Source organism: Cyprinus carpio, chromosome B6 (assembly GCF_018340385.1).
Source record: "Cyprinus carpio isolate SPL01 chromosome B6, ASM1834038v1, whole genome shotgun sequence".
NCBI lineage: Eukaryota > Metazoa > Chordata > Actinopteri > Cypriniformes > Cyprinidae > Cyprinus > Cyprinus carpio.
The window spans coordinates 28,708,675-28,735,723 of NC_056602.1; the positions used below are offsets into that span (position 1 = coordinate 28,708,675).

The 27,049-nt window shown below is 33.8% G+C and overlaps 1 protein-coding gene across 4 annotated transcripts in view; it reads right to left on the reverse strand.

The window, feature by feature from the left end:
* Positions 1–27,049, reverse strand: part of LOC109092064 (cadherin-22) — a 193,315-nt gene that overhangs the window by 19,734 nt on the left and 146,532 nt on the right. For all 4 annotated transcript variants that reach the window (XM_042726665.1, XM_042726668.1, XM_042726667.1 and 1 more), the window contains 2 exons: positions 21,620–21,741; positions 225–342 (listed from right to left, as the gene is read on the reverse strand). In XM_042726665.1, coding sequence (XP_042582599.1) covers positions 225–342; positions 21,620–21,741 — 240 coding nt within the window. The remainder of the gene's footprint in view (positions 1–224; positions 343–21,619; positions 21,742–27,049) is intronic.

Below are 27,049 nucleotides of genomic sequence, written 5' to 3' on the forward strand. Positions count from 1 at the left end.
TAGAATGATTTCTGAAGTATTATGTGACACTGAAGACTGGAGTAATGATGCTGAAAATACAGCTTTGATCACAGGAATAAATTACAATTTCAACTTATTTTAAATTGCAATATTTCACAATATTCCAAAATTAGATATAGATAGACATATGCAAAAACTTATGACAAATGCAATATTGTTGATTGTAAATGTATAATAGCAAGATAAAATATCCAGTCTCTCACCCTTGATGTCCCATAGTGTAAAATGGCGGTTGTTGGAGGCCTCGGGTGCCAGTGTGAAATAGAATCGATGTCCAGACTGCGGTTCGTCTCTGTCCACCACACTGATGGTGTGAATGAGCTGGAGAGGAGACAGAAAGACAGAAAGAGGTTAAACCTCAGTGTCTCCACCATCCTAATCAGAGAAAGTACTACCTTCAACCAGAAAACAGCTGAAAAAGATGCCACACTGAAGGAACTTCAGCCAGACTGCATGACTACTCATATTTACTAGTCGACTATTCAGCCAGAAAAGTAGCCGACAAGTCAATATTTACCTTATGTAAATGACTCACTTCTGGCAAGTCGAACAGTCTGCTGAGATGATGAGGCTGACAAACCAAAGCGTGCATATCTGCATTTCCAGGATCATGCAGCTGCTGTTGTCACACCGGTGCAAACACAAGTCATGTTCCCCTCGCTCGAGTTCCTGTCAGCCTCTGGCCAACATTTGATAAGCTTAACGGCGCTTTGCAGTAATTCTGGCTTGTATGTGACTCTCTAAATGCACTCAGATCATCTCAGATATCTGTAGCTCCAGTACGGTTCATTTTTTAACGTGCTTCATGAATGCAAAACACTCTGAGTTTACAGGACTTTCACTTTTAGGTAATTCAAAAGGTTTCAAATATTGGGCATTATAGGTTACTGTACAAAGTTGGTGTCAAAATGTTGCATTAAACACCAGACTAATCGCATAAATAAACTACTAGTAAACCTGCTGCATAACATTTTCCACAACGGTTAAATATATCTCCAGAAAAATAAAAATTAATTAATACATTTCCATGAGGGACAAATTACGAGTTTTATATATATATATATTAAAATAAAAATTAATTAATACATATATATATATATATAGAGTTTTATATATATATATATCGGTAATTTTAATTAAAACTAAAACATTTTTATCACTTGAATTAAAAAAGGCATTAACTGAAAAATAAAATAAAATAAAATAAAATAAAATAAAATAAAATAAATAAATAAAATAAAATAAAATAAAATAAAATAAAATAAAATAAAATATTTCAGGTAGTTGCACAGGCATAATTTCTCATTTTCATTTATAATATGTGTAAAATAACCAAAACAAAATAAACTAAAACTAAAAACTAAAATGTAATAAAAAGTATATACACAAATAGATAAAAAAAAAATTCAACTAAAATGAAAAAGAAAACAGGAAAAAAATCAAAAGGAAATATTATAAAAATATATTATAAAAATATGTTTTTTTTTACTGTTTTTTTTTTTATTTTTATTATTTATTTTTTTTATTATTTTTTATTTATTAATAATCTTGATTACTATTCATTTCTATGGATATAAATCCTTTTTTAACAGTAAATTTATATTTTGACATTAGCTGATGCATGAACTAACAATGCATATATGTAAATTATAATCAAGATAAATTTTTAAATGCTCAATATTACTGTTGTATCATTACATTTAACAGATTCACATGCAGCACATCATTTTGCACAGCTTTGTACAGGTTAAATATTAGCTATACTGCACTGTGAAGCCAGAGCACTCTGCATTCAGAAAGCACAGTATGAATGACAGCTGTGGACCTCCTTTCTTACAATTTTTTTGTCATATTATGCTATAACTACACGGAGCTCTCTCGGCCTGCTAGGCTGTAGAATTACAGTTTCTGTGATGAATCAGAAGCGCGAGGTGGAGAAGTTGTGGCAGTGAGAGTGGGTGTACTGGGCCCAGTCACTACATTAGCCGGATTGTGAGACAACAGATGGAAGTGTTTAGGAGGGCGGGAGGGAGTGGGCGGCTCTTCAGACAATCCCGCCAAAATTCCCATGTTCTCTCATTGCTCATTTCTCATTACACGGTCATCAAAAGCCTCGCACGGCATTTATGTCAATTTTTAGGGAGGTGATAGAAAATCCAAGTGTTATTAGAGGAGAGAGGGAAAAAAAACTAAATTAAAATTCTTCCTGTAAAGTCTTTCCTGTGCCCTAAAGTCAGCGAGGAACACTTGCACTTGCTCGGATTGGAAAGACGTGCACACACCAGGAAAGTGAAAGCAAGGACAAATGCTTGTAAGGCACAGCCGTATACTCAAAGGAGACCCCACACTAACACTGATGTTTCCCCTTCAAAATGATTAAAGCTGCAGTTTCCAAGAGAGGCAAAGTGCTTGTGTTTAAGCCTCAGTCCTCCAGGACGCGCTCGTTTGACGGGCTCTGCTTTGACTCGACCGCGCCGCTCCCGCGAGGAGAAACCCAACATTCACCGCTGCAGCCTTTCAAGAAATAGTTCACACAGAAATGAGCATTCTGTTCAAATCGTGTCAGTTCAAACCTGTACACGTTTTCATTTTAAAATAAGTCCATATGACTCATGCACTATATTCCAAGTCTTCTGAAGTGCAACGATAGATAGACAGCTGTCAAATGTCACAGAAATGTGAACTTGTGCATTGTTTTTTTTTTTTTTATGTATCACTTCACTCTGGTTATGTTTATTGAGATGCATGTCTTGCTATTATGTGTCTATTTTTGTTTTTTGAATCCTAGAGAGATACTTTTAAACAATGACGACAAAATTCTATTCTATTCTATTCTATTCTTTTTATTTTTTTTTTTTTTTTTTCTATTTTTTTTTTTTGTGTAATACATGACATTTGGCATCAATATATTACATTTACATTTGTGCTTTCTTTTAAGTAATAAATCAATCAATCAGTAAACATGCACATAAATTAATATATAGTATATTGTTGATTTTCTTTGAAAATGCTGGAATTATTTGATTATCTTGTTATTTTCATGATGTCTGGATCTGTTAAGACTTCTTGATCCATATTCCTTCATTGATTCACCACAAATGACTCTTATGAACTGGTTCTTTTGTAATAATCTGTCCAAAAAGGGGGGTTTTATAACTAGTCCTTTTTTCCCTTTTTTTTAACGGATAGATATCTTATCATGATCAAATCCAGTTTAAATGCCTTCCAAGGCAAAACTAAGGCAAACAAAACTATAAATAAATATACATGCAAATAAATACATAAAATAAATAACTAAACACACACACACACACACACACACACACACACACACACATATCATCTTAAATTTCAGTCTGTTTTTACAACTCCATTGTATGACTTTGCTTTTAAAGAACTGTACTTTTATGGTTATTTTGAAAGCCATAAGCACCATAAACTCTCTTTGTATGTCAGAGTCTCTTTTATGATCCTGCAAACAACAGCAGAGATAAGGGTGAGTAAATGATGACGGAATCTAAATTTGTGGGGTGAACTATTCCTAAACTAAAGTGACATATCTGTTTAATGACACAAGGAAACTATCATCTTTGAGTACTAATGTATACTAGTTACGTATACTGTGCACAGCATGTTTGTGCCCTGAGGTGCTGATGTGAGAGTCTCATGTAAGAGCTGGACTGCATATCTACTCAGATTCTGGTTTAAAGCCCGCAGACTGTCAGTCACGCTCATATGGAAACACATTCTGGCACAGAAACAGAGTGCGGTGTTTAGATTCATTCATGGCTGTGTGCTCAGTATTGTTACTGCAGTCTATGAGCAGCAGGCCTGCCAATCTTTACCAGAGTGAGTTAAGGTAAAGTTAGGATAAAGAAGCCTCTCTTACCAGTCCTTGACACTAAACACATGTAATCTTCTGGTGTATTTGTAATCGAAAAAAAAAAAAAATGTAAAAAAAATTCTGTAAAAGCTATGCAGGAATCCAGCCTGGATCATGTCTAGATGACATTCCTTTTCTCAACTTTCCAACCCAACCAACCAAACAAACAACATATTTTCTTTTACCATATATATATATATATATATATATATATATATATATATATATATATATATATATATAAACTTTATGATAAAACTCATCTCTTTAAAATAACATTAATGACAATTTATAATAAATTTATGTTAACAATGGTTAATTAAGATACAATAATAATTGAAAACATCTTATAGCACTCTTCAACCATACTTCCACATTTATAAAAATATAATATTTTTTAACAGTAAATGTTATTAAACAGTAACCATTTATATCTATCTATCTATCTATCTATCTATCTATCTATCTATCTATCTATCTATCTATCTATCTATCTATCTATCTATATACATTAATAATAATCCATATAATAGGGCATTTTAATTTAATTTAATTTTTGTTTAGTTTTGCACTTCATTGCATTGTGTTTTAGGGTTAACGGAAATGTCTATAAAATAATGTCTTGATAATGATTATAATGTCCTGGCAAAACAAAATTACCAGTATTTTTTCAATTTTTCCCCTTTCACATTAACACAGTACTTTGGTTGGTATTTTTACAGACTTTTCTTAGAGTGTAAATTAGCACTGACATAGACATCTACACAAAATTAATTTAGTCTTTTCTAAATGGTTAACCAGGTACAAAATGAGAAAATACAAATGTTGTTGATGCTGGAGTAAAACTGCAGGTGTTGAATCCCCAAAACATATTTCTCATAAGTCGAGCAGTACTTGCAGCTGATAATGTTTCTGCTTGATTACATCCACAGCAGCATTAAACTAAACACTAACCTGTGCTTCCCATCGGCCTCATTATTCGCAGCGCTCCACTTCTGTCTGCGGCTGATAATGCGACACCGGACGCGTTTAAGAGCCTTTAATCAACACACACAAACTCCTGTGACTTTCTTCACATTGTCTGGGGTCCAAAAAAACAGTTTTACACAACACGAGAGCTCCAGCCGCATGACAGAGGACGGGGAAAACGGGACACGTGTTATATTTTGAAGATGTTTGTTTATTGGCCTCTTCTCAGCTTGAAAGGGAAGTTTTGTGGGTCTCCTGCTGAGCGCCTGCTTTCAAACGTCCTTCATCACAGCATCACTTTAGTGCTCGCCGATGAAATTCTGCTCACTACCGTGGAAAGTTGGGAATTGGAAAATGGTACTTATCGATTTGCTTTTAAAAAATGCTGGAATTAAGTTATTTTCATGAGCCTTTTTGAACCATATTCCTTTATTGATTCACCACTAATGAACAAATCACTCTTATGAATTTTATATTATATACATACACATATGGATCAGTTAAATGGGGGGGTTTAGTCAATTCATGCATTTCTAACTAATTTTCTAGATATCTGATCATGAAAGTATCCAGTTTAAACATCTTCCAATATGCATTCAAGAAAAAAAAGGAAAAAAAAAATTCCAATAACTTTTTGCTTTTATATGCCAAACTTGTATTATCTAGTAATATCTACCTATGTCTTATATAAGAAGAGCAGATCAGATTTCTATCCATTTATATTTAACATATTTGTTGTTGTCAAAGTTAAGTAAAACTAAGCTAAAATAAAATGTCAAATGTTACGTAAGTATTAAAACAGCTAAAACTAAAACTGAAATAAAAAATAAAGGTAAATATAGCCATATAAAATAATAAAAATAATAATTACAAAATGCATAATATAAAAGTAAAGTACAAATTACAATTACAATATAAAATAAAAGCTAATTCAAAAAATATTAGGAAATACTATAATACTTATGTTAAACTAAAACTACTTAAAATATTTTTTGTTAATTGAAATAAAGCTAAAATAAAATCTAAATATTGCACACACAAATGAACAAAACAGACCTAGAAACTAATTGGTAACTAATTGCTATTAAATAAGTTGAAGTTGAAGAACTAAAATGATTAAAACTGAAATTAAATTAAATTAAAGCTTAAAAAAGCTATTACAAATACATAAACAAATAAATAATAAAAAATGACAAAAGCACATTTATAAAAAAGCTAAAGCTAAAATTTAAATCAAAATATTAATACTACAATAGTTTTCAAATAATACTACAATAATGCTGTTTATATGACAACATTTATGACCAAATGGAACATGCATGATCTGATCGATCAAACCGCATAAACTGATTCACCAATGGGTTTCATACTGTTATGAATGCATGTAATCAATTACTCACTGATTCAGTCTTTCTTCATCATAATTTCAAAAATAACCATTATGATTCCAAAAGAGAGGACAGAACTCTTTACGACAAAGTAATAAAAAAAAATATATATATATGAGGGAAGCTGAAAATGCAAGTAAATTCAAAGCAAAGAAATTTTACATAAATGTTGATTTTAGAAAAAAAAAAAAAAAACAAGCATGCACTGCTGAATCAGAAACATGCATTAAAATATTAAACAGGGTCAATTCTTCATGTTGACTTTAAGGAACCAGGGGTCTCATTTATAAAACTCTCCGTAGATTTCATCCTAAAAGTGTACGTAGGCACAAAAGCTAGATTTTGCATAAGAGCTAGAGTTTTGAGTTGTATAAAAAAGTCTTCAGATGTATAAAACCATGCGTACGCCAGAACCTGGGTAAAAACCCCTTTATAAATCTCAGTCAGGGGAAGATTGTGTGTACGTGCATTTCCACCTCGTCTCCTCCCCGAAATAACCAAATATAGAGCTTACAACGCCTAGTTTCATATCATTTCCATGCATATTCCCATGCATGTGACACCATGTTTAACACCGAGACATTAAGGAAATATGAGATGGGGACTATAATGCCATTTGTGCCATACACATAAATTTTTATTGCTAAAAATTATCCAGTATCCTTGTTATGTTTTATAATAAATATATGAAAATTTCCATAAAAACAAAATGGTTTAAAGTTGTTCTCAGATATATTTTAGAATAGAGTTGATCTCATTATTTTACACTGGCCAAACAGTATTTTAATTGTTTTAAACAATTCAAATAAATTAAATGTATGCAGTTTTGCTGATGAACATCGTTTAGCTATTTTTTTTTGGTGGAAACAGATAGGCCCATATTTATTGCAGTGTAAATACAATTGTCTGATTTGGCTCGTCACTGACAAAGTATTTTAAAAAGGAAACGTGCAAATCTTACTGTTTTCTCCTAGTTACATCCTTCAAATATATTGGTATTTTTTATTATGTTGTTGAGATGCCTTCACATGACATCAACACTTCTGTGCAGCTGCGGTTGTACAGTAAGCTATTATCATTGGTCCTATAACGGACAATGTACCGTTCAACCATTGAATCCAGCAGTGTCTGCCATAATATTGAAGTAAGTGCGCATCATTGATCATTGTTCTCGCTAAAATATTTCTCATAACATGTGATCTATAGTTTAGTTTAAAGATGAATTATTATGCACCTATAGCACTCCTTGCTGTCATTAAAACATAGCATACCACAGGAAAATGTTGTAGCCTATTGTTAATAAAATTATGTAATTTCAGTAATTATCTCCATTAATGCGAGTGGAGTATTTCTTGTAAATGTGTATATCAACATGAAAACAGAGTTTAAAATCGTTGTTTATTTCATTACTTTTCTCACTGCAGGAAAAAGAGTTTGTATGCATGGTATAGAATGTCCATATGGTGCGTACATATTTACGGCAAGTTTCTTTTTTATAAATCACGATATATGCGTGGAAAATTGCGTACGCATGTTTCTATCCCCATTTTGTGCATACGCAACTTTTATAAATGAGACCCCAGAGCTGTTAATTGGAACGATTCTCATCCTTCCTATTTTGTGACCCTCATTTGTTTAACGAGCTGTTGTTTGGATGGTAAAAAAGAAGAAGGAAGTAAACAAGGTAAAATGAGAACACAAACTATATTAAAAAGAATAAATGAACACTGTTTTCTTAACAAATGTTAATTGTGATGCCAAAGACAGAAACAACAAAAGGTCATCTGATATTTCCCATTTTGAGGGCAAAACTAATGCCTGAGGGGCTTCTGGAGGGAGAAGGATTGGGATGGAAAAACGCAGAGAGAAACAGGGACTTCTGAGAAACAAAGATGGAGAAAAATAATGTGGAGGAGAGAGAGATTGTGTGTGTGGGAGTTTATTGAGTGGCAAACACAGCTCCCTCAAGCAAAATCATCTAATTAGATTTCCATCCAACAGCCCCCTCATGACCCTTTAAGCTGCGCGAGGCTCGGAAAGTGAGAAGCCAAGAGTCTCCCAAAAGTCTTGCATGTTCTCCAGAGTCTTCCAGGACCAAAGGTCCTCTCCGAAAGTCTTCCTCCGGCTCACAGAGGAGGAGGAGGAGGAGGATGCTGACCTCTGAGACAGATGGAGAAGTTCAAGGAAAAAGAGTTTTCATTCTATGAGTTTGCATTGGAGTGGTGAGGAGAGAAACTGACTGTAATTAGTTAGTGAAGGTGATAATTAATCTTGGCATTGAAAACCTGGAAATATCCGGGTGATTTTTTAGCCAGGAAAAGTCAAATAAATTAATAAAATATTCAACAACTGATGAACAATTACACAGTAAATAAGGAACTCTAGTTATGCTCAGATTTAAAATATTTAATTGGCTAGGAATTGCTCTTTGCGACTGTAATCACTGTAAAATAATTCAATCACAGATGATTGCATGGAAAACCACTGATCAAAACGTGGGAGTCCTGTTAAACACGCTCGCATTTCTCTTTATCAAGTAGTGTTGGGAAATCTGATTCATTTTGAAGAATCAGTTCATACAGATGATTCAATAAACTGATTCAAAAAAGAGAATTTGAGTCATTGGACAGAAATCCCAGTGCTACTTAAAAAGAAATGAATGATCCGTTTAGTAATTCATTAACAAACACATTTTTGTTAAAAAATGCAATAAAATATATATGCATTAATAATGCTATAAAAGGCATTTACAGTGAGTTATTCTATGTAAAATAATATTTTAAAATCCTTGTCAAGTTATTACAAATGATGGCATGGAAAATCACTGATCAAAAAAGGGGACCTTGTTAAACATGCTCTCATTTCTTTTTATCAAGTACTGTTGGCAAATCTGATTCATTTTAGTTCAATAATAAAGAAAAATAAATTTGAGTTACTGTACAGAAATCTTATAATTAAAAATATTATTTTTTTTTTTTTGTTAATAAATATTAGTGATTTTTAGTTACTGTATAGAGTTATTAGTTATCATCGTTCTTTTTAAAAGGCATTTAAATAGTCTATTGCAACGATGGTATTGTTAACTCTGTAAGAACTTCAGTCTTACCCACAGGTGTTACCTGAACATGTATCTTTAACTACAGTCTTACTACAGTTCACCATTTAGCTTTTCTGCAACCTAAAATCAAATTAAACAATGAACTGCATAGGTAACTACATGCTTTGGAGTCTTTGAGCCCAATATTGTCCCAATACACGTACCTATACTATACTGTCATGAAATATTACGGGTCCCAAAACCACACACAAGGTGTAACAAATGGTACAATATCCATTAAATATCTGCACAGCAATTAGAACTGCATTTAAACTATTTAAACAATACTTTTTTATTCTTCATATACTGAGATAATGGAGTAAAGCGATAGGGGAAAAACCAAAACAGAGGGGGGTGTTAAAGTGTCACATAGTGAACTAGTTTAAAACTAAGCAAGCCTGGGTTTGCTAGAGACTGCACAGTCTATGCTGTAGATCGCATTCTGTCCCTTTTGTCATTATCCACACTGGATGAACAACAGGAACGTGTTGGCGAGTTGACGTTGGGGTAATTCAGGTCTATCATAGCGGGTAACTCAGACCGAAGAGAAGACAGTATACACTGTGGGAGGTCCTGAACATTTTTTTCCATCATAAGAACTTGGCCTTCAAGATTATTCCAATTTGAAAGAAGTCATGCAAATGCAAGGAGTGGGGATGCTGAAGATTCAGTGTCCTGGACGGTCTAAGATCCCCACCTGGCACATCAAGATAGTGTCGACGATGTTCAGACACCGTAGTGGCTAAAAACAGTATAAATATAGTATTGTGGATCAGGAGTCAAAGGAGGATTTGCATCACAGTATATTAAAAAAAAAAAAAATCACATAATTCCTAATGCCAACATTATATTGCTTTTTATTCTACATTGGAATTTATGTACAATGTAGATGCCTTCATGGAAGAGACCATTTGGTGATACACATTCTTAAAGTATCACGTATTACATTACAATATATTTTTTTGAAGAACTTGTACACAAAAAATTGGCAGCATTTGTATATTGAAAGGAATACATTCACCCAAAAAATAAATGTACTCACGAGTGATTTGGGGTAATTCAGGCCTATTTAATGAGTTTGTTTAAAGGCCTTCTGAATTGACTCAATGGGTCAACCACTTGGTCTTAGAAAAAATATTCCTATGTTTAAAACTTTTGCAAGGATTGGGAAAGTAAAATATCCAGATGTCCAGTGGACAGATATCAAACTGGCACACAAGGAAAAAGCACAAGTGATGTGCCGTATGATGCACCTTAAGGTTAATAATGTGTTAATTTTTCCACCGCTAGATTTTTAGGAAGGCTTAAATTATTATTAGTTGAGGCTGACAGCTGTCAAAGAGAAACGCGGAGGCCGCTATGAACGAACGTGACACATGCAGCTTGAAAGCAGCGGAGCTTTTAACATGCACAAATTTTAAAAGTTAAATGTAAAAATTGAGTTGGCTTTTTTTTACACAAAACACATGGATTCCATTGCCTTTATTAACACCCCTGGAGCCATGTGGAGCAGTTTTATGATGATGATGGATGGTAAAAAAACTTTTCTAAGCTTCAAAAGTCTCATCCCCCATATCACTCCCATTATAAGCTTGTAAAGAGCCAGGATACATGATTATTTATAACGTTGATTGTCTGAAGTGGATGGCTTGAGGGGTCAGTTCAACCATGGGGTAATAATATTTTGGAGGCTGAACTATTCCCTTTTAAGGACAGGATGAAAGCTTACTAGACATTGACTTGAAGAAAGAAGAGTCTTCGTCTCCAAGCATGACAGGCAGCCCCTAAAGAAACAAGGTTCAGACCTCAGTTGGCTAGGTCTGACTTTAGAGGAAACGGAAAATTCTATTAATGCCAATCTACGGGTATAAGATTGTTATGATAATATTTGATTTAAATGTAAGATTTCTAATCTTCAAATACTCCAATAAAAAGATTACTGATCCTTGAAATAGAAAGCCCATGATAAATAATTTATACCTGTGGACACAATGAAAATAATTTAAAAATTGGGGTATGTTTTAAAAAGGATGATAGAAAATTTGATGTTATCATTAAAACTAACAAAATAGTCTTGTTCCAAATATGCAGTCCACTTAACTTCTTTATAGACTTAATTGGCTGACTTTAACAATTAAAGATATTTAAGAAAAAATCTATTTTAGCAGCCATTATTTTTTTCTGTTTGGATTCTATTAACATTGACATTGTCTATACATACGAAAAAGAAAACAAAATGAGGAAGTTAAATAAAATGACATGTGGACAAATGAAAATAATGTTTAAAAGGGTGTTAAAACAGGATCCTTTAAAATTTGTTATCATTTAGTAAAGTTGTTCCAAATCTGTATCCATTTCTTTGCTCAGCTGAACCACATACAGATATTTTGAAGTTATGTTAAAGCCAAGAGTTTTGGGTACACGGATTGACCATGTACATGCTAAAACGAAACCTGAGGAAGTGCAACCAGGATCCCAAATTGTTCGGTAACAAACATTCATTAAAACCCGTGAACGGGTGTAAATGGCCAGGTTTTCATAGAATCCCTGAAAACTATACAGTACCTTTAAGTTATGTTAAATGCTTGTTGCAAATAATTACGGACCTCTATTCGCTGCCAACCTTCAACAATTGGAGACCAGAGATCCACTGGTTTTGCCAAAAAGTCACATGAACCTGGTGAACACTGTGTCTGTCCATGTTTTCATAGAAGGCTAAGATTTTTGTCCGTAATTCTGTGGAAGCTAATGCAAACCTGGGGGAGACAAGGCCAGGTGACATAATAATTATGCTTTACACAGAATGCTTTACAGGAATAGACGCCGAATAATAGGAAATAAAAAAGAGGCTATTGTAAATAATTCTGCTTTTGCATGTGTTAAGGAATCGGTACCACTAAAAAGTGGAAAATTAATTCATGATACTCATTTTCAAATTGTTGGAAAAACCACTGATTTTAATTTAATGTTCTTTTCACAACTTGCGGAGTCAGAAATGTAACTTTACATTGCACATCTGTTCTTACTCACATCACCTGTAACAGAAAAAGTTGAAAATATTATAGTTTAACAAAGTCTGTGCAAAAACAGACACAAAATTATATCTCAAATTAAGATGGTATCTTTACAATGTATCCAAAATAAACCTAAACATTGCAAATAAAGGTTCTGGCTCTAAAAGTGACTATCGGATAGATGTGGCTGTTAATAAGTAAATCACTTTGTAGCTAATACTATGGTAGTACCAGGTGACCAGTGATGGCCTGTAATTTCACCATCTATGAAACATCACTAACGTGTAGCCTAATTCGTTCTCAGCTATAGTAGCAATGTTATTATAACACACAATTTAACCTGCCAATTTGATTTGTATTACAAATCAAATAAAAATCATTTGATATCTCCGTTATCATGTACCATCGTAAATCAATATCGTTACGTTACTTGATGGCTATGCAAAAGTTTGTCCGGGAAAATATTGTAATTATGGCTGCGTTTAGTTTGTTTAAATTAACATATTTCACTAGTAGAAATCACACAAAATAACTTTAAATCTACATAATTTTACTTACCCAACGTTTAGACACGAAGAAAAACGTCCGTCTTGAAATGTTTGTGTCAGCAACCAAACAGACGAAGTCAAAAAGAACGAATTTTGTAATCCACCAATCAGTGCTTTTGTTCTCTGTTTGCTAGGCAGAATTCCTTGTATGACCAATACACATTAAAGGAAGAACAGAGTGATGGTTGAGTTTCTCCAAAGGATTATATGATTTTGAGGCTCACAACACTTGAAAAATCTTAAGTTGATGCATTTGGAAGGTAATAAGTTAAAATTAACTCATATTTTTAAGTGACAGGGCCCAAATGCAAAATTTTAAGTAATGTTTAGTCAACATTACTTGATTGTTTAAGTGTAAAGACAACATTACGGGTTTACAGTGTTGCCAAAATTTCTGGAATGTTTCCGAAATTTACTGGAAATGTTCCACCTTTTTGCAACCTTAGAATGAGCTGGGAAAAAGTATCTATAAATATTAATTTAAAAGATGAATTTTTTCTTCCACTTTAAGCACTACATGAATGCCAGAACAAGCTCACTGCATGACCAATCAGAACGGATATTCAAATGACACAGCGCCATTAACTACCATCCGAATGGCAGCCAAAAAATCAAAGGAGAATAAATGTAATTTCCCTCCTACCACATAAATAACCCTCATTATCAAGGTGACCTTTCAATTACTCCTCTATTCACATCAGCCTCCTCTGAAAATGTAGCTGTTTGTCAATTTAAAACATGCTTGATTTATATTTTTACTTCCAAATAATACCTTAAAAAATTGATTCCTAAAACTCCTAGTTCACAGCTTCAGCTCCAGCCTGAACTTTCAGCAACATAATTCCTGCTATTTTCCTCAGAAGTAATGAAATATAAAATCATATGTGCTTTGAATGAAATGAGGGTGGGTACATTTTCATTTTTGGCTGTAGGAGTGAATTCAACACGGGTTCGGTGTATGTGTCACCATGCGATTGGGATCCAATCCATCTCCACGGCCGTCTGCGCGTGTATGCGTGCGCATGGGAGCGAGAGTGTACTTTTCCCCTCAAACATTAGTCATGTAGCCGGGACTGTCCCGCGGGAGGACCAGACCCCTGTGATCTGTCACGGAGAGCCGCTCTGTGCCGTTTGATGTCTTGTGTGGACCAACTCCCCGGGCCGTTTCTTAGGCTGTTGCCTTCACGGGAGGCCCCTGTGCCGTTTTTCCTTGTGTGGATGCTGCCAGGCCTGGCGACGTTCTTAGTATTTGATCCACCCTCTTTTTCTCCTGCACATGCACTCATATGAGATCTTTCCCTCCTCATACCACCAAATACCACAGGGTTACGCGCTCACACCGCTTCACATGGCAATCTGAACAAGGGTCAGGCGTGTAGATAATCAACGAGATCATGAAGGGGACGCGCAGTGAATCAGAGACCTCTGCAAGGATAAACTTGAAATGTATCTTCACACATTTGCATCTTTTTAAAAGCCCACTAAGGTAATTGTGGGAAGATGCATCACTTTTCTAACTATGGCACTGAATAATTAAATGAATGCACTGTGGTATTTATATTTACAGTAGCAAGTACCATGTCTTTAAAAAAACAAAACAAAACAAAACAAAAAACATGGTACTATCATGACATTTTGTAAATTATCATGGTATTCTTGGAAAATAGTTTTTAAATGGTACTTCCAAGAAAACCATGATACTATGGTACAATTTTTAAGTAATGGGAAATATTTCAAATACCATTTACAGAAAAATTACCATAGTGCTGCCATATTTGGGGGTTTTTACAAATGTCCCCAAAACATGGGAGTATGGTATAATTTGTAAGTGAAGAGAAAGTGTTCAAAACAAGACCTTTCCCCAAAAAAAGTACCTTTATTTTAACATATTTTGGGGTAAAAAAAAAAAAAAAAGTACAACCATGGTACTGTACATGTTCTATGAAACATGGTAATACCATGGTGCTATTTGCAACTGAAGAGAAATAGTTCAAATAGCATTTACAGGATAATATCCCATCATTTTACCATATTTTTTTGGTATTTTTAAGAGAAGGATTGTATTATAGTGTTGTTTTTTTTATGGGGGGAGAAAGGGTTAAAAACGAGATCTTACAGAAAAAAAGAACCATCTATTTACCATGTTTTGGGGTACTTTCTATGAAAACCATGGTAGTTACCATGGTAAATGTTCTAAAACATGTTAATATCATGGTACTATTTGCAAGTAAAGTGAAATAGCATTTACAAGATAATGTGTAGTTTACCATATTTTGGGGGTATTTTGGGGTTTCATTTTTAAGCGAAGAGAAATAGTTAAAACCGCACTTACCAAAAAAAGTACCATTAGTGTTACCATGTTTTGGTGGTACTTCTATGAAAACCACGGTAGTACTATGATACGCCTCCAAAAAGTACCATGGTATTATTTGTAAGTGAACAGAACGTTCAAAACAAGAACTTACAGAAAAAAGCACTACCATTATTTTACCCTATTTTGGGTAAGAAAACTATGGTAGAATCATGGTAAGTTCCTAAAACATGGTAATAGCATGGTACTACTTGTAAGTGAAGAGAAATAGTTCAAAAACAGCCCTTACAGAAAAAAGCACCATGGTGTTACCATATTTCTGTTTTTTTTTTTTGTTTTTTTTTTATATGCTGTCATGGTAATACTATGGCATTTTAGATCTAGCACAATGGTAATATGCATTTTTGGACAATAATTATATATGACAATACTAATGTGTGTGTGTTTTTAGTGCTTGCTTCTTTTTCCCACTATAAAATCAAAAGCGCGTCCCGTGGATCCCACGGCCTGCAGATCTACCTGACACTTAAATCCGCATGAGCCCATAAACGCTTTCTCCTTCCATGTCTAACATCGGTGTCACAGCGCTGGAAGGGGAGTCGCGCCCCTGAGCCAAAGCTGCTTATGAGCTATCGGCTAAGTCCTTTTTCATGTCTCTAGCCCTCTTTCTCTCCCGCCGTCTCATTTATTCACCTTTTACACACAAACAAATACGCTGTGTTGTCATCCTTCAAATGGGATCAAACTCCATGCATTTAGCGGCTTAAGCTAATCTGATTTCACTGTTGTTCTATGAGAAACACAAGCGGTGACGCTAGTGAGCGCTGGAGCAGAGAAAGGCCACGCTAGCATGGCACACGAACAAAGCTTGATAATTGGGCTAGCAGTAGAGTGCAACGTCATGTGAAATGTGAAAGCAAGCAAGTTTTTGAATCACACAACAGGCCATATGAAGAGAATATCATCCGGTTTCTATAGCTAATTTTCGAGGCGCAATCTAATTAAGTTTGTCTTTTGCAAAACAATCTGTTTTCAGCTTAGGCTGAAGAGGAAAACATAAAGGTTTAATAAAGTCTTATGCTATTGTGAAATGTAAGTCAATTATACATAGATAAATGTCTTTTTTTCTCAGTAAAATTTACTATACTATTTCATTAGTTAATGTTGGTTGATTTTACAGTATTTATTATAACATTAGTTAATAAAAATAATATTCATTGTCAGTTCATGTCATTAATATAACACATAAATACTTTTCATTTTGAAATCAACATTAACTCAACATCAACTTTTTCTCATATTATCCAACATAGTTGTGCATCTTTCTGAATTAATTGAATTTATTTAAATATCACTTATAGAATTTTGGATTTCATTAATATCAGCATATAAATTAAACATACTAATATATATATATATATATATATATATATAAAAATATAAAAAAACAACTTTTCATCCTAGAATGCATGACAAATGGTTCTTCCTGTCATTCAATTTCAAATTCCAATTCAATTAAAATTCACACTAATAAATGAAAAGGGAGCTATTTCTTCAATTTATCGCTGCTATCTAATATGAATCATAAAGAAAAGCGCTTGATTGAGGGATAAATAAATGCATTTGAACATAAATATTATTTTATATATTTCAGTATAAATTAACTTTTGTGGACCAGGGTGGAAGAACACTTCACTTCCCAGAATGCATCACTTCATGCCAGTTCAGATTCAATTCTAATTCTCATATATTACTAATCACAATCTTTTTGCTATCTTATCTTGGTTATGAAAAAATAACAACAATGGTGTAAATAACAAACAGTATAAAAAATACAATATAAAAAAGAAATTAGCAGTGCTCTACTTTTTTTATATTATTTAAATTAATTTAACAGAAGCATTTAAGTAAGAAATAAAACATAATAAATGTAAATAAATAAATAAAATGTAAAAATAACCACATAGTCTTTAGTGCATTAATTAAAAACATTAAAGCCAATATATATATATATATATATATATATATATATATATATTCATGCATGTTATTTTTAAATAATATTTAATAAGAGTAGCATACTTTAAAATGTATGATGTAGGCCTGTTTGATTACATTTTTAAAAATCAATTATTTTATTTGTATGCATCGATGCTGAATCACGCATTAAAGTGTAATGAGTGTAAAACAGCTTAATATGAAGAAGTACAAAACCAGGTTAATATGAAGAATAATGCATAAGTGTAAAACCAGCTCAACATGAAGAAGCAATTAGTAACCGTTTCCAACTAGTAAGCCAGTCTGAAAAGTGCAAACACTGTGACTGTAGTGCAATCCAATCATTGCTTTGATTGTTTGAGCAACACTGACCCAACCGGCCTGTTTAGGGCAAAAAACTGCTATCATGATTTATTCAAGATTTATTCAAAATGCAACTTATGTAAAGAACATAAACAGGTTCCCTCTTGTGCAACCAAAAAGGACGGTCTCACCCGATCCAGTGTTTATGTGGAGGCCGAGCTTTGTGTGTCTCCTATAAAGCACCAATCTTAGGTGAGAGATAAACGAATTTAATTGCGTGTTCCTCCACAGGCCTAATTTCCAGCCCAATCACCAAAGTGATTAATCACAGAGCCAGAGCACACGTAAAGTTTTAACGCACAAACCGCAGCGTCTCTTGCTCACCGAAGCCAATTTAGTCTACACAACGCAATGGGGCACCCTGGGGTGGCAGACTACAAATCACGTAAACATGCTACAGGTTATCATAAACCTATTACATCTCTGAAGCTGCAGCAGGGGGCTTCCAAAGAGTCCTGCGTTTAATGAGAGAAATTTATTACGATAAGCCATCGCCGGATTGCACTTTACTTCTGTATTTGGTGTATTTGGGGAACTTGGTATTTTTCTATTTTTATGCTTTTATGAGATTGAGGGTATCATGGCCCTTTGGTTTGAAACAGTCCTGCTGAAAGATGAGACGTCTTCTGAGCTCTTATGGACTCAAACGGCATCTTTTTCAGTATATACTATTGTGTTGCGCTCGGTCTTTGTTCTGTCCAGTGAGTTGGATGGATGAAAAGCGGCTCCACAGCGTGACGCTACATCACAGGATGCAGGATGCCACCCGTATCGCTTTGAGTTTCCACTAAAAAACCTCTATCTCTATCATCTAACAGGAAAACACATGCTCTTTTGTGTCTCCCCTCTTCCAGGTAGACTTTTACTTTATTCTACTTGGTAACCCTTAAAAAGTCTCTGCTGGTGACTCTGTGGCTCCTCACACAAGTTTCCTTTTAGTTCTAGTGCTTTCCAAAAACATTTTTGAGGATTTCAGTTTCCATATAAAGTCAACATGAAATTTTAAATCAACCAGCCTTTCTTTCTTAAACATTTTTGAGGATTTCAGACAGAGCTGTATATATATATATATATATATATATATATATTTATTTATTTTTTCAACAATGAAACTATTCTGAGTATTTCAGTTTCCATATAATGTCAGCATTAATTTGAAATCAACCAGCCTTTCTTTCTTAATATGTATATATATATATATATATATATATATATATATATATATAGTATATATATATATATATATATATATATATATATATATATATTTATTGTAGGGGGGGGGGGGGGGGGGGGGAGATGTGTGTGTGTGTGTTTGGTTGTGTGTTTTTAGAAAAAGACTGGTAGTTAATTTAATGGTTCACATGTGACTTTAATTATTCACAATTATGTAATTACTAGAACAACTATTTTTCACCTGCGCATCACATTTACTCTATGCATATATGCAGCATAATTTAATTGCTTAAGATTTGTTTCTAACATAAAATGTAACTGAAACAATTCAAATGGAGTTTCGATGCTTAAAATAATGACAGAAAATAAAATATAAAATGGTGCTTCAGAAATTCAGCAAAAAAGAGAAAAACCTAACAGGATTATTTTTTAGTCTTTCAAATTGAACTTGGTTATTTAATGGTAAAAAAAAAAAAAATAATAAATAAAAAAAAAAAAACCCTTACAAAATTCAAAGGATAAAAACGGAAGATGACAAAAGCCCTTCTTACACAAAGTCAAAAATGTAGTACAAAGGTTACAAGTTCTGTACAACAAAAAAATCTCTGAGAATCCTTAATCCAGCGATAACAGTCCTCATTCAGTGCCTCTATTGTGGAGCGAAGCCCTCGAGAAGAAGAGTGCAAAGTCACACAGAAAGGAGGAGTGCACACAATTTTCCATGACATCTCCAAAAAGCAGGCAAACCTTTTGTTGTTCTTTATGTTTCACGGCCGCTCTAAATGAGGCAGGAAAATGTTTGACGGATCAACAAATAAACAGAGCTTTGAGGACAAAAAAACAACTTAAAAATAAATTCTAATAATTCCAGTCAGACAGAGAAGAATTGGGGTGATATTGTCATGACAATAATGTCATTATTAAAAATAATAATAATAAAAATCATGTTCTTTGAGCAAAATAAGTTTTGTTATTTAATGTCTCTTTGAGCCCCATTTCCCCTTTAATTTATTTTTATTTTAAGATTGATTATTTGTATTGGTATTCATGGGTATTTGTTAATTGACATGTTTACATTGTTCTGTGTGGTGGTAGTAATTGTTATTTGATGATTATCATTATATCTTGCATAAAAAAGACATGGTACAGTCAAATGAAGTACTTTATGTGCTCAGAGTCAAGTGTCTGGATTAGCAGAAATTATTCTACATGCTACATGCGATTTGTTTACATGGAACAGCATTCTATAGATTTTCATGGTCAATGGCAGTATGACGTGAAAAACCTACTTGATGCTTTCTTCAGATCAATGTTTAGTGCACTGTACTTCATAAAAGCCAGTGTAGTTAGATTTCAAAACCTTTCAAACTTTCTCAAAGTAGTCTCAAAAGCACCTTATGCCCTAGAAAGGCATGACACCTTTTATTTTTCAGTACAGGACCAGTTAATTTATTAAAAATTCATAAATTTTTAATTTTATTTATTTTAGTATGTGTTAATATTTGTTAACATTCAAAATCAACAATATGTTAATAAATATAATGAAATAATGAATTATTTTTATTATTATTATTATTACTATTATTGTTGTTGTTGTTGTTGTTGTTGTAGTTGATGATTTTATATTACCAAATATGGTAAAAATGGTATTTTATATATAAATATTTATTATTATTGTGAAGTTCATATTTTTATTTTATTTTTAATTATATGTTTTATATTTAAATAAATAAAAAATAGAAAATATAAAAAAGCTGAAATGTTGATTATAAATAATATTTATTTATCAATATATGCATTTATTTTATTTTATTTTATTTTATTTTATTTTTTTCAAGCTTTTTTGTGTTCCGCAGCTCACTAGGTTTGGAGCAGAGCTTATGATTTTTATATCCTCAAAAATGCACTTTTTGTTTTATTTTTTTCAAGCTTTTTTGTGTTCCGCAGCTCACTAGGTTTGGAGCAGAGCTTATGGAAGGTGTCTCATTTTTGGGCTGAACATGTATTATTCCATTCCATGAGTAAACAAAAGCGAAGATCTGCAACAAGTCGCTACAAAAGCGCTGCAGGTGAGTTTGCTTCATCGCTGCCGTGTTTTTCACAACTAGAGTTTATAAATTGCCTTTGGGACGAAATGTCAGGCGGATCATTCTTTCCAATTGAAAAAGGTCCAAAGCAGGAGCAAAGCAATAATGAAACTATTCTGACAAAAACGGGAAAGCGATTGGCTCGGTACTAAATCTGACACACACTGATTGTTCTGCCGGACTCCAGCGCTTCGGTCCGGGTTCGGAGGTCATGCGAGGTCACGCCGTTGTATCTCTCAGACCGGTTGCTTTTTAGGACACTGCCAAACAGGAAGGAGAGACTGGTGAGTTGAGCCAAACTACATTAGCCCAGCGGGATCAGACGAGATACTGAGCTTGGGAAAAACAAATCTTGTTAGGCGTTGTAAACTGCCGTCAAAGTGAATCAGGGAGGCCACACTGAGTGCGGCAGTCCCACAATGCAATTAGAATCTGACCACTTCATCACGCCGCACACCTGATGTTCCCGCGCGTGCCGCGACTGATATATATTAGCGGTGAGCGCAGCTGTCTGACAGGAGCCGGCTGATGTCAAAGCACATATGCTTTTCATGGAAATGACAATGTTTTCCTTGCAGGTCCGTTTCGCGGCTGACAGCTTTATCAACACGACCGAATCAGTGTCTCCTGACTGCAGATATCCTATCAAATCTGCAGTAGTGATGAACAACGGATCTGCTTTCAGACACTGATGCGATGGTATCGAGGCGTGTCTAGCGAGCGTGAGTTCTGATTAGACTGATGTGACTGAGTGTTTATCTCACCTGGCCAGGTTTGGCATCCTCGCAGATCGAAGCTTCGTAAGGAGTGGCGAGTTCGGGAGGGTTGTCGTTCACGTCCAGGATGCGGATGCTCACCGCCGTCTGACACGCCATGGACTGGTTATCTGAGGAGAGGCAGATTCAACCATCATCAGTGCCATCGCAACTGGTCTGGAAGTTATTTGCAGCACTAAATGTTTTTAAAAGTCAAAATATCACATTAGTTTGTGTGGGTCAGCTGGAGTGACGTGAGCACGGGTTCAGTTTATAGGAAACACACGCTTACAGTCTGAACTAACTACACCGCAAATAACTTCAGATTAAACGCATCTGACAAATGCATAAACTTACTGTAAACACACTCATTATAAAAGACTGAAAAATACCATTCATAACAAGTTTCTGTCTTGTGTACCATTGAACGTCACTTATTTTTGTAATAAAGTCAAAGGAAAGAAAATAATATTTTATAACAATACTAGATTTTATATGATATACTATAGGAAATAAATAAATCAATAAATAAATACATAAATAAATAAATAAAAACACTGAAAAATACTATTTATTTTTATTTTTATGTTTATTATAGTAGTTATTAATAATTTTAATAACAAGCGTTGTGTTTTTTGTAAATGGTTTGTTTGTATTTTGATTTTATGTTTTTTTTTCAGTTATAATCTAATGCAGGGAAAAAAATAGACAAAATAAATAAATAAACAAACAAACAAACAAAGATAGATAGATAGATAGATAGATAGATAGATAGATAGATAGATAGATAGATAGATAGAACGATAGATAGAACGATAGGTAGATAGATAGAACGATAGATAGATAGATAGATAGATAGATAGATAGATTATAGATAGATAGATAGATAGATAGATAGATAGATAGATAGATAGATAGATAGATGGTGGATGGAGGGATAGATAGATAAATAGATAGATAGATAGATAGATGGTTCTACAAGAAACTTTCAACTTAAAAAATTATTCATAACTTATTTAGTTTTTTTATTCTTTCATTAAATATATCAAAGTATCTATTAAAACAAGAAACATAATACTCAGTAACAGTATCATTTTACACTAGAAGTTTTTGCAGAGGACACTTGTTTACCCTCCTGATATACTGCAGTCTGACATACAGGCCAGAATATATCACAGCTTGAATGTAGCATCAGTGTATTCTCAATAGAATCCCAATCACAGGAAACAATGTATCGCACGCAGAATGTTACATTTGAAACAAAGAATTCTCTTAACACATGCGCCGGTCGTCATGACGACAGCAGAGTTTACACTGGCCACATCTGTGAGCAGCAGACAAAAGCAAACCCAAACGCTGTGATTTTGACTCGTTAGATTCCCCTGAAACACTGCAGCTGTATTTTGCATGCATTTTAAAGCCTGCATCTCAACTTCATCATGCGTGTATGACACTGACCAGCACAACACCGTTTCCTGCTGGAGATGAGGAGGGTTTGGATTTGGGGCTTCAAACCTTCCTAATTAAGACTTTAACGCCATCAAATAACATAAAAGCAAAGTAAAACGACTCTCTCAGCAGTGAATTCATCAGGAAGACAATTCTTCTGCAAATTAACAATTAGCAACTCATATTCTTAACGAAGACAAACAAGACTATACACAGACAAATTTAGTGATAAGAGCTCACCGTTTGGGACTGACATAATGACATAAAACAGAAAAATGGATTCAATATTGGGCTGCAATATCATTTTGATCATGGCCTTCTTAAGCTACAATAAAATGGAAATATTATTGGAAAATGTGTACATAATTAGTTCCATTTAAGTTCATATAAGTAAAATTATCTCGTAATTAAAAAAGCTCTCTGTGTTGGAGGCGACTGATCCCGAGCTCATTTCTGTGCTTCATTATTTCATTAGAAATGTTTTAATTTCCATAAGAGATGCTTCTTAGCACCACAGCAGGCCACCGAGTGGGCCACCATTTTAATTGTAATGAGACATAATTACCCTTTCCTAATTAACACAGTGTTGCTGTTATGCTTGTGTTTATTTACGGGGATGTACAGTAGTGCACGCATGTTATGTGATGTAGCTTATGTAAATTACCACTGCAGTTTCATTGTCTTGTTTGACTATGCATTATAAAACAAAAACATATCTGTAAACCGAACACATTTTTGGAAAACCAATGTCACCCCAAAATCAAACTAAAGAAAGAGAATTTATATCATAATTGAAATATTATATATAATATCTAACACAGAAAATAAACTAACAAATAAACAAAAATTTAAAATAAAATAAAATAAAATATAAATTATTTAAAATTTTTAAGTTTTTATTTTTTTATTGTGGTATTATTAAATTAAAATAAAATAAAATAAATCAAGTATTTTAAAGCTGAAACTAAATTCATAATGCATTTTTAATAGAGAAAAGATAAAAAAAAATCAATGCTCTTAAATTAAAAAAGACTAACAAACAAATAAATAAACAAGCAAAACAAATACATATCGTAAAGTATTAATCGTGGTAGCGTTTATATATTGCCCGATATTGTTCTGTTTATTTATTTATTTATTTATTTATTTATTTTTTATTTATTGTGGCATTATTTACTGCATTGTTGAATGAATTATGAATGAATTTTGATATTTATTGTGGATTTTTTTTGTGCATTGTTATAATTAGAATATCATCAAAAAGTTGATTTATTTCAATAATTCCATTCAAAAACTGAAAACTTGTATACTATATTCATTCATTACCCACAGACTGATATATTTTAAATGTTTATTTCTTTTAATTTTGATGATTATAACTGACAACTAAGGAACATCTCAAATTCAGTATCTCAGAAAATTAGAGGTATAACTTAAGACCAATACAAAGAAAGGATTTGGGCCAACTAAAAAGTATGATAATGAAAATTATGAGCATGTACAGCACTCAATACTTAGTTGAGGCTCCTTTTGCCTGTATTACTGCAGCAATGCGGCGTGGCATGGAGTCGATCAGTCTGTGGCACTGCTCAGGTGTTATGAGAGCCCAGGTTGCTCTGATAGTGGCCTTCAGCTCTTCTGCATTCTTGGGTCTGACATATCACATCTTCCTCTTCACAATACCCCATAGATTTTCTATGGGGTTAAGGTCAGGCGAGTTTGCTGGCCAATTAAGAACAGGGATACCATGGTCCTTAAACCAGGTACTGGTAGCTTTGGCACTGTGTGCAGGTGCCAAGTCCTGTTGGAAAATGAAAATCTGCATCTCCAAAAAGTTGGTCAGCAGCAGGAAGCATGAAGTGCTCTAAAACTTCCTGGTATACGGCTGCGTTGACCTTGGACCTCAGAAAACACAGTGGACCAACACTAGCAGATGACATGGCACCCCAAACCATCACTGACTGTGGAAACTTTACACTGGACCTCAAGCAATGTGGATTGTGTGCCTCTCCTCTCTTCCTCCAGACTCTGGGACCCTGATTTCCAAAGGAAATGCTAAATTTACTTTCATCAGAGAACATAACTTTGGACCACTCAGCAGCAGTCCAGTCCTTTTTGAAGTGAGACGCTTCTGACGCTGTCTGTTGTTCAAGAGTGGCTTAGCACAAGGAAAGCGACAGCTGAAACCCATGTCTTGCATACGTCTGGGCGTAGTGGTTCTTGAAGCACTGACTCTAGCTGCAGTCCACTCTTTGTGAATCTCCCCCAAACATTTTTGAATGGGTTTTGTTTCACAATCCTCTCCAGGGTGCAGTTATCCCTATTGCTTGTACACTTTTTTCTATCACACATCTTTTCCTTCCCTCGCGCCTCTCTATTAATGCGCTTGGACACAGAGCTCTGTGAACAGCCAGCCTCGTTTGCAATGACCTTTTGTATCTTGCCCTCCTTGTGCAAGGTGTCAATGGTCGTCTTTTGGACAACTGTCAATCCAGCAGTCTTCCCCGTGATTGTGTAGCCTACAGAACTAGACTGAGAGACCATTTAAAGGCTTTGCAGGGTGTTTTGAGTTAATTAACTGATTAGAGTGTGGCACCAGGTGTCTTCAGTATTGAACCTTTTCACAATATTCTAATTTTCTGAGATACTGAATTTGGGATTTTCCTTAGTTGTTATTTATAAACATCAAAATTAAAAGAAATAAACATTTGAAATATATCAGTCTGTGTGTAATGAATGAATATAGTATACAAGTTTCACTTTTTGAATGGAATTAGTGAAATAAATCAACTTTTTGATGATATTCTAATTATATGACCAGCACCTGTATATTATAGTACAAATCTGAGATTAATTGCAGAAAGAAAAAACTGTGCTGATTTTGTAGAGTATTGGACAAGTTTTCATGAGATTCGCTCAAATAAACAAGAACAGAATAAGAACACAAAGCTCTGATTAAGTGCAACAATGCATAAGGAACAGATTTCAAGTGTATTATTCCTCTAAAGCCAGAAGTACTTTCTCTGTGCTTATATAGAGCAGATATCAGAGCTATATTTAACTAGCGATGTGCGTCTGCGATATAAAGAGAAGGGATTTGAGCAGATTACAGGATGCAGGGCTTCTGTTAGCAGCCCATGCAGCAGATGTTGGACGGCCACATATCTTCATGACATATTACCAGTCAGGCACTATATTAGAAAAGCTGCTCCTCAATCCTGTTTGAAAGCATGTCGCGGAGCGCGGCACGCGACTTAGACAGAAATGAAGTCTTATGGAGTTTGGCAGTGCGCTAAATCCAAAAGGACAGGAGGGTGATTATGAACTGCTATCTCAACGATCGTTGTCTCATACACGTAGATAACACGGCAGTAAACACTCATTGTTAGTAACAGCAAATAACAAATGACAACACAATAATAGATTCTTTATTTCAGATGAAGATGCGCAATATGACAACATTTTTTTGCTAATTAATTGCTGTGTTAATGCACCAGTGTTAATTAACTTGGAGGTCACAGCATGTATGTCTAAATATAACAGATAAAATATTACACTGAATTAAAATTTTGCATCATAAAATAAAACAGCAAAATATTTATTGTGATATATCAAGATATATTGTCTGATTTAAATAAATAAATAAATAAAAAATTCAAAAAAAAAATTATTGTGGTAATATTTACTATTTTGTGCTTATTTTGGTAATATTTTATATTTTGTGATGATTTAAATTAAAATATTTAATTACAAAATACATTATTTGAATTTTTATTCATTTATTTTGTAAGTAAAAAAATATAATAAAGAAATACCGGCCAGTAAAATTTCTTTATTTTCTTACAAGTCACTGCCATTTGACATTTATTTCGGTAATGTGGAGGTCATTGCATATATGTCTAAAAGATCAAATCTGAAACTGAATGCATCCTCTTAGTCTTTCATAATAGCCAGTTTAAAAATAATATTTTAAAATGACAGAGTTGGTAC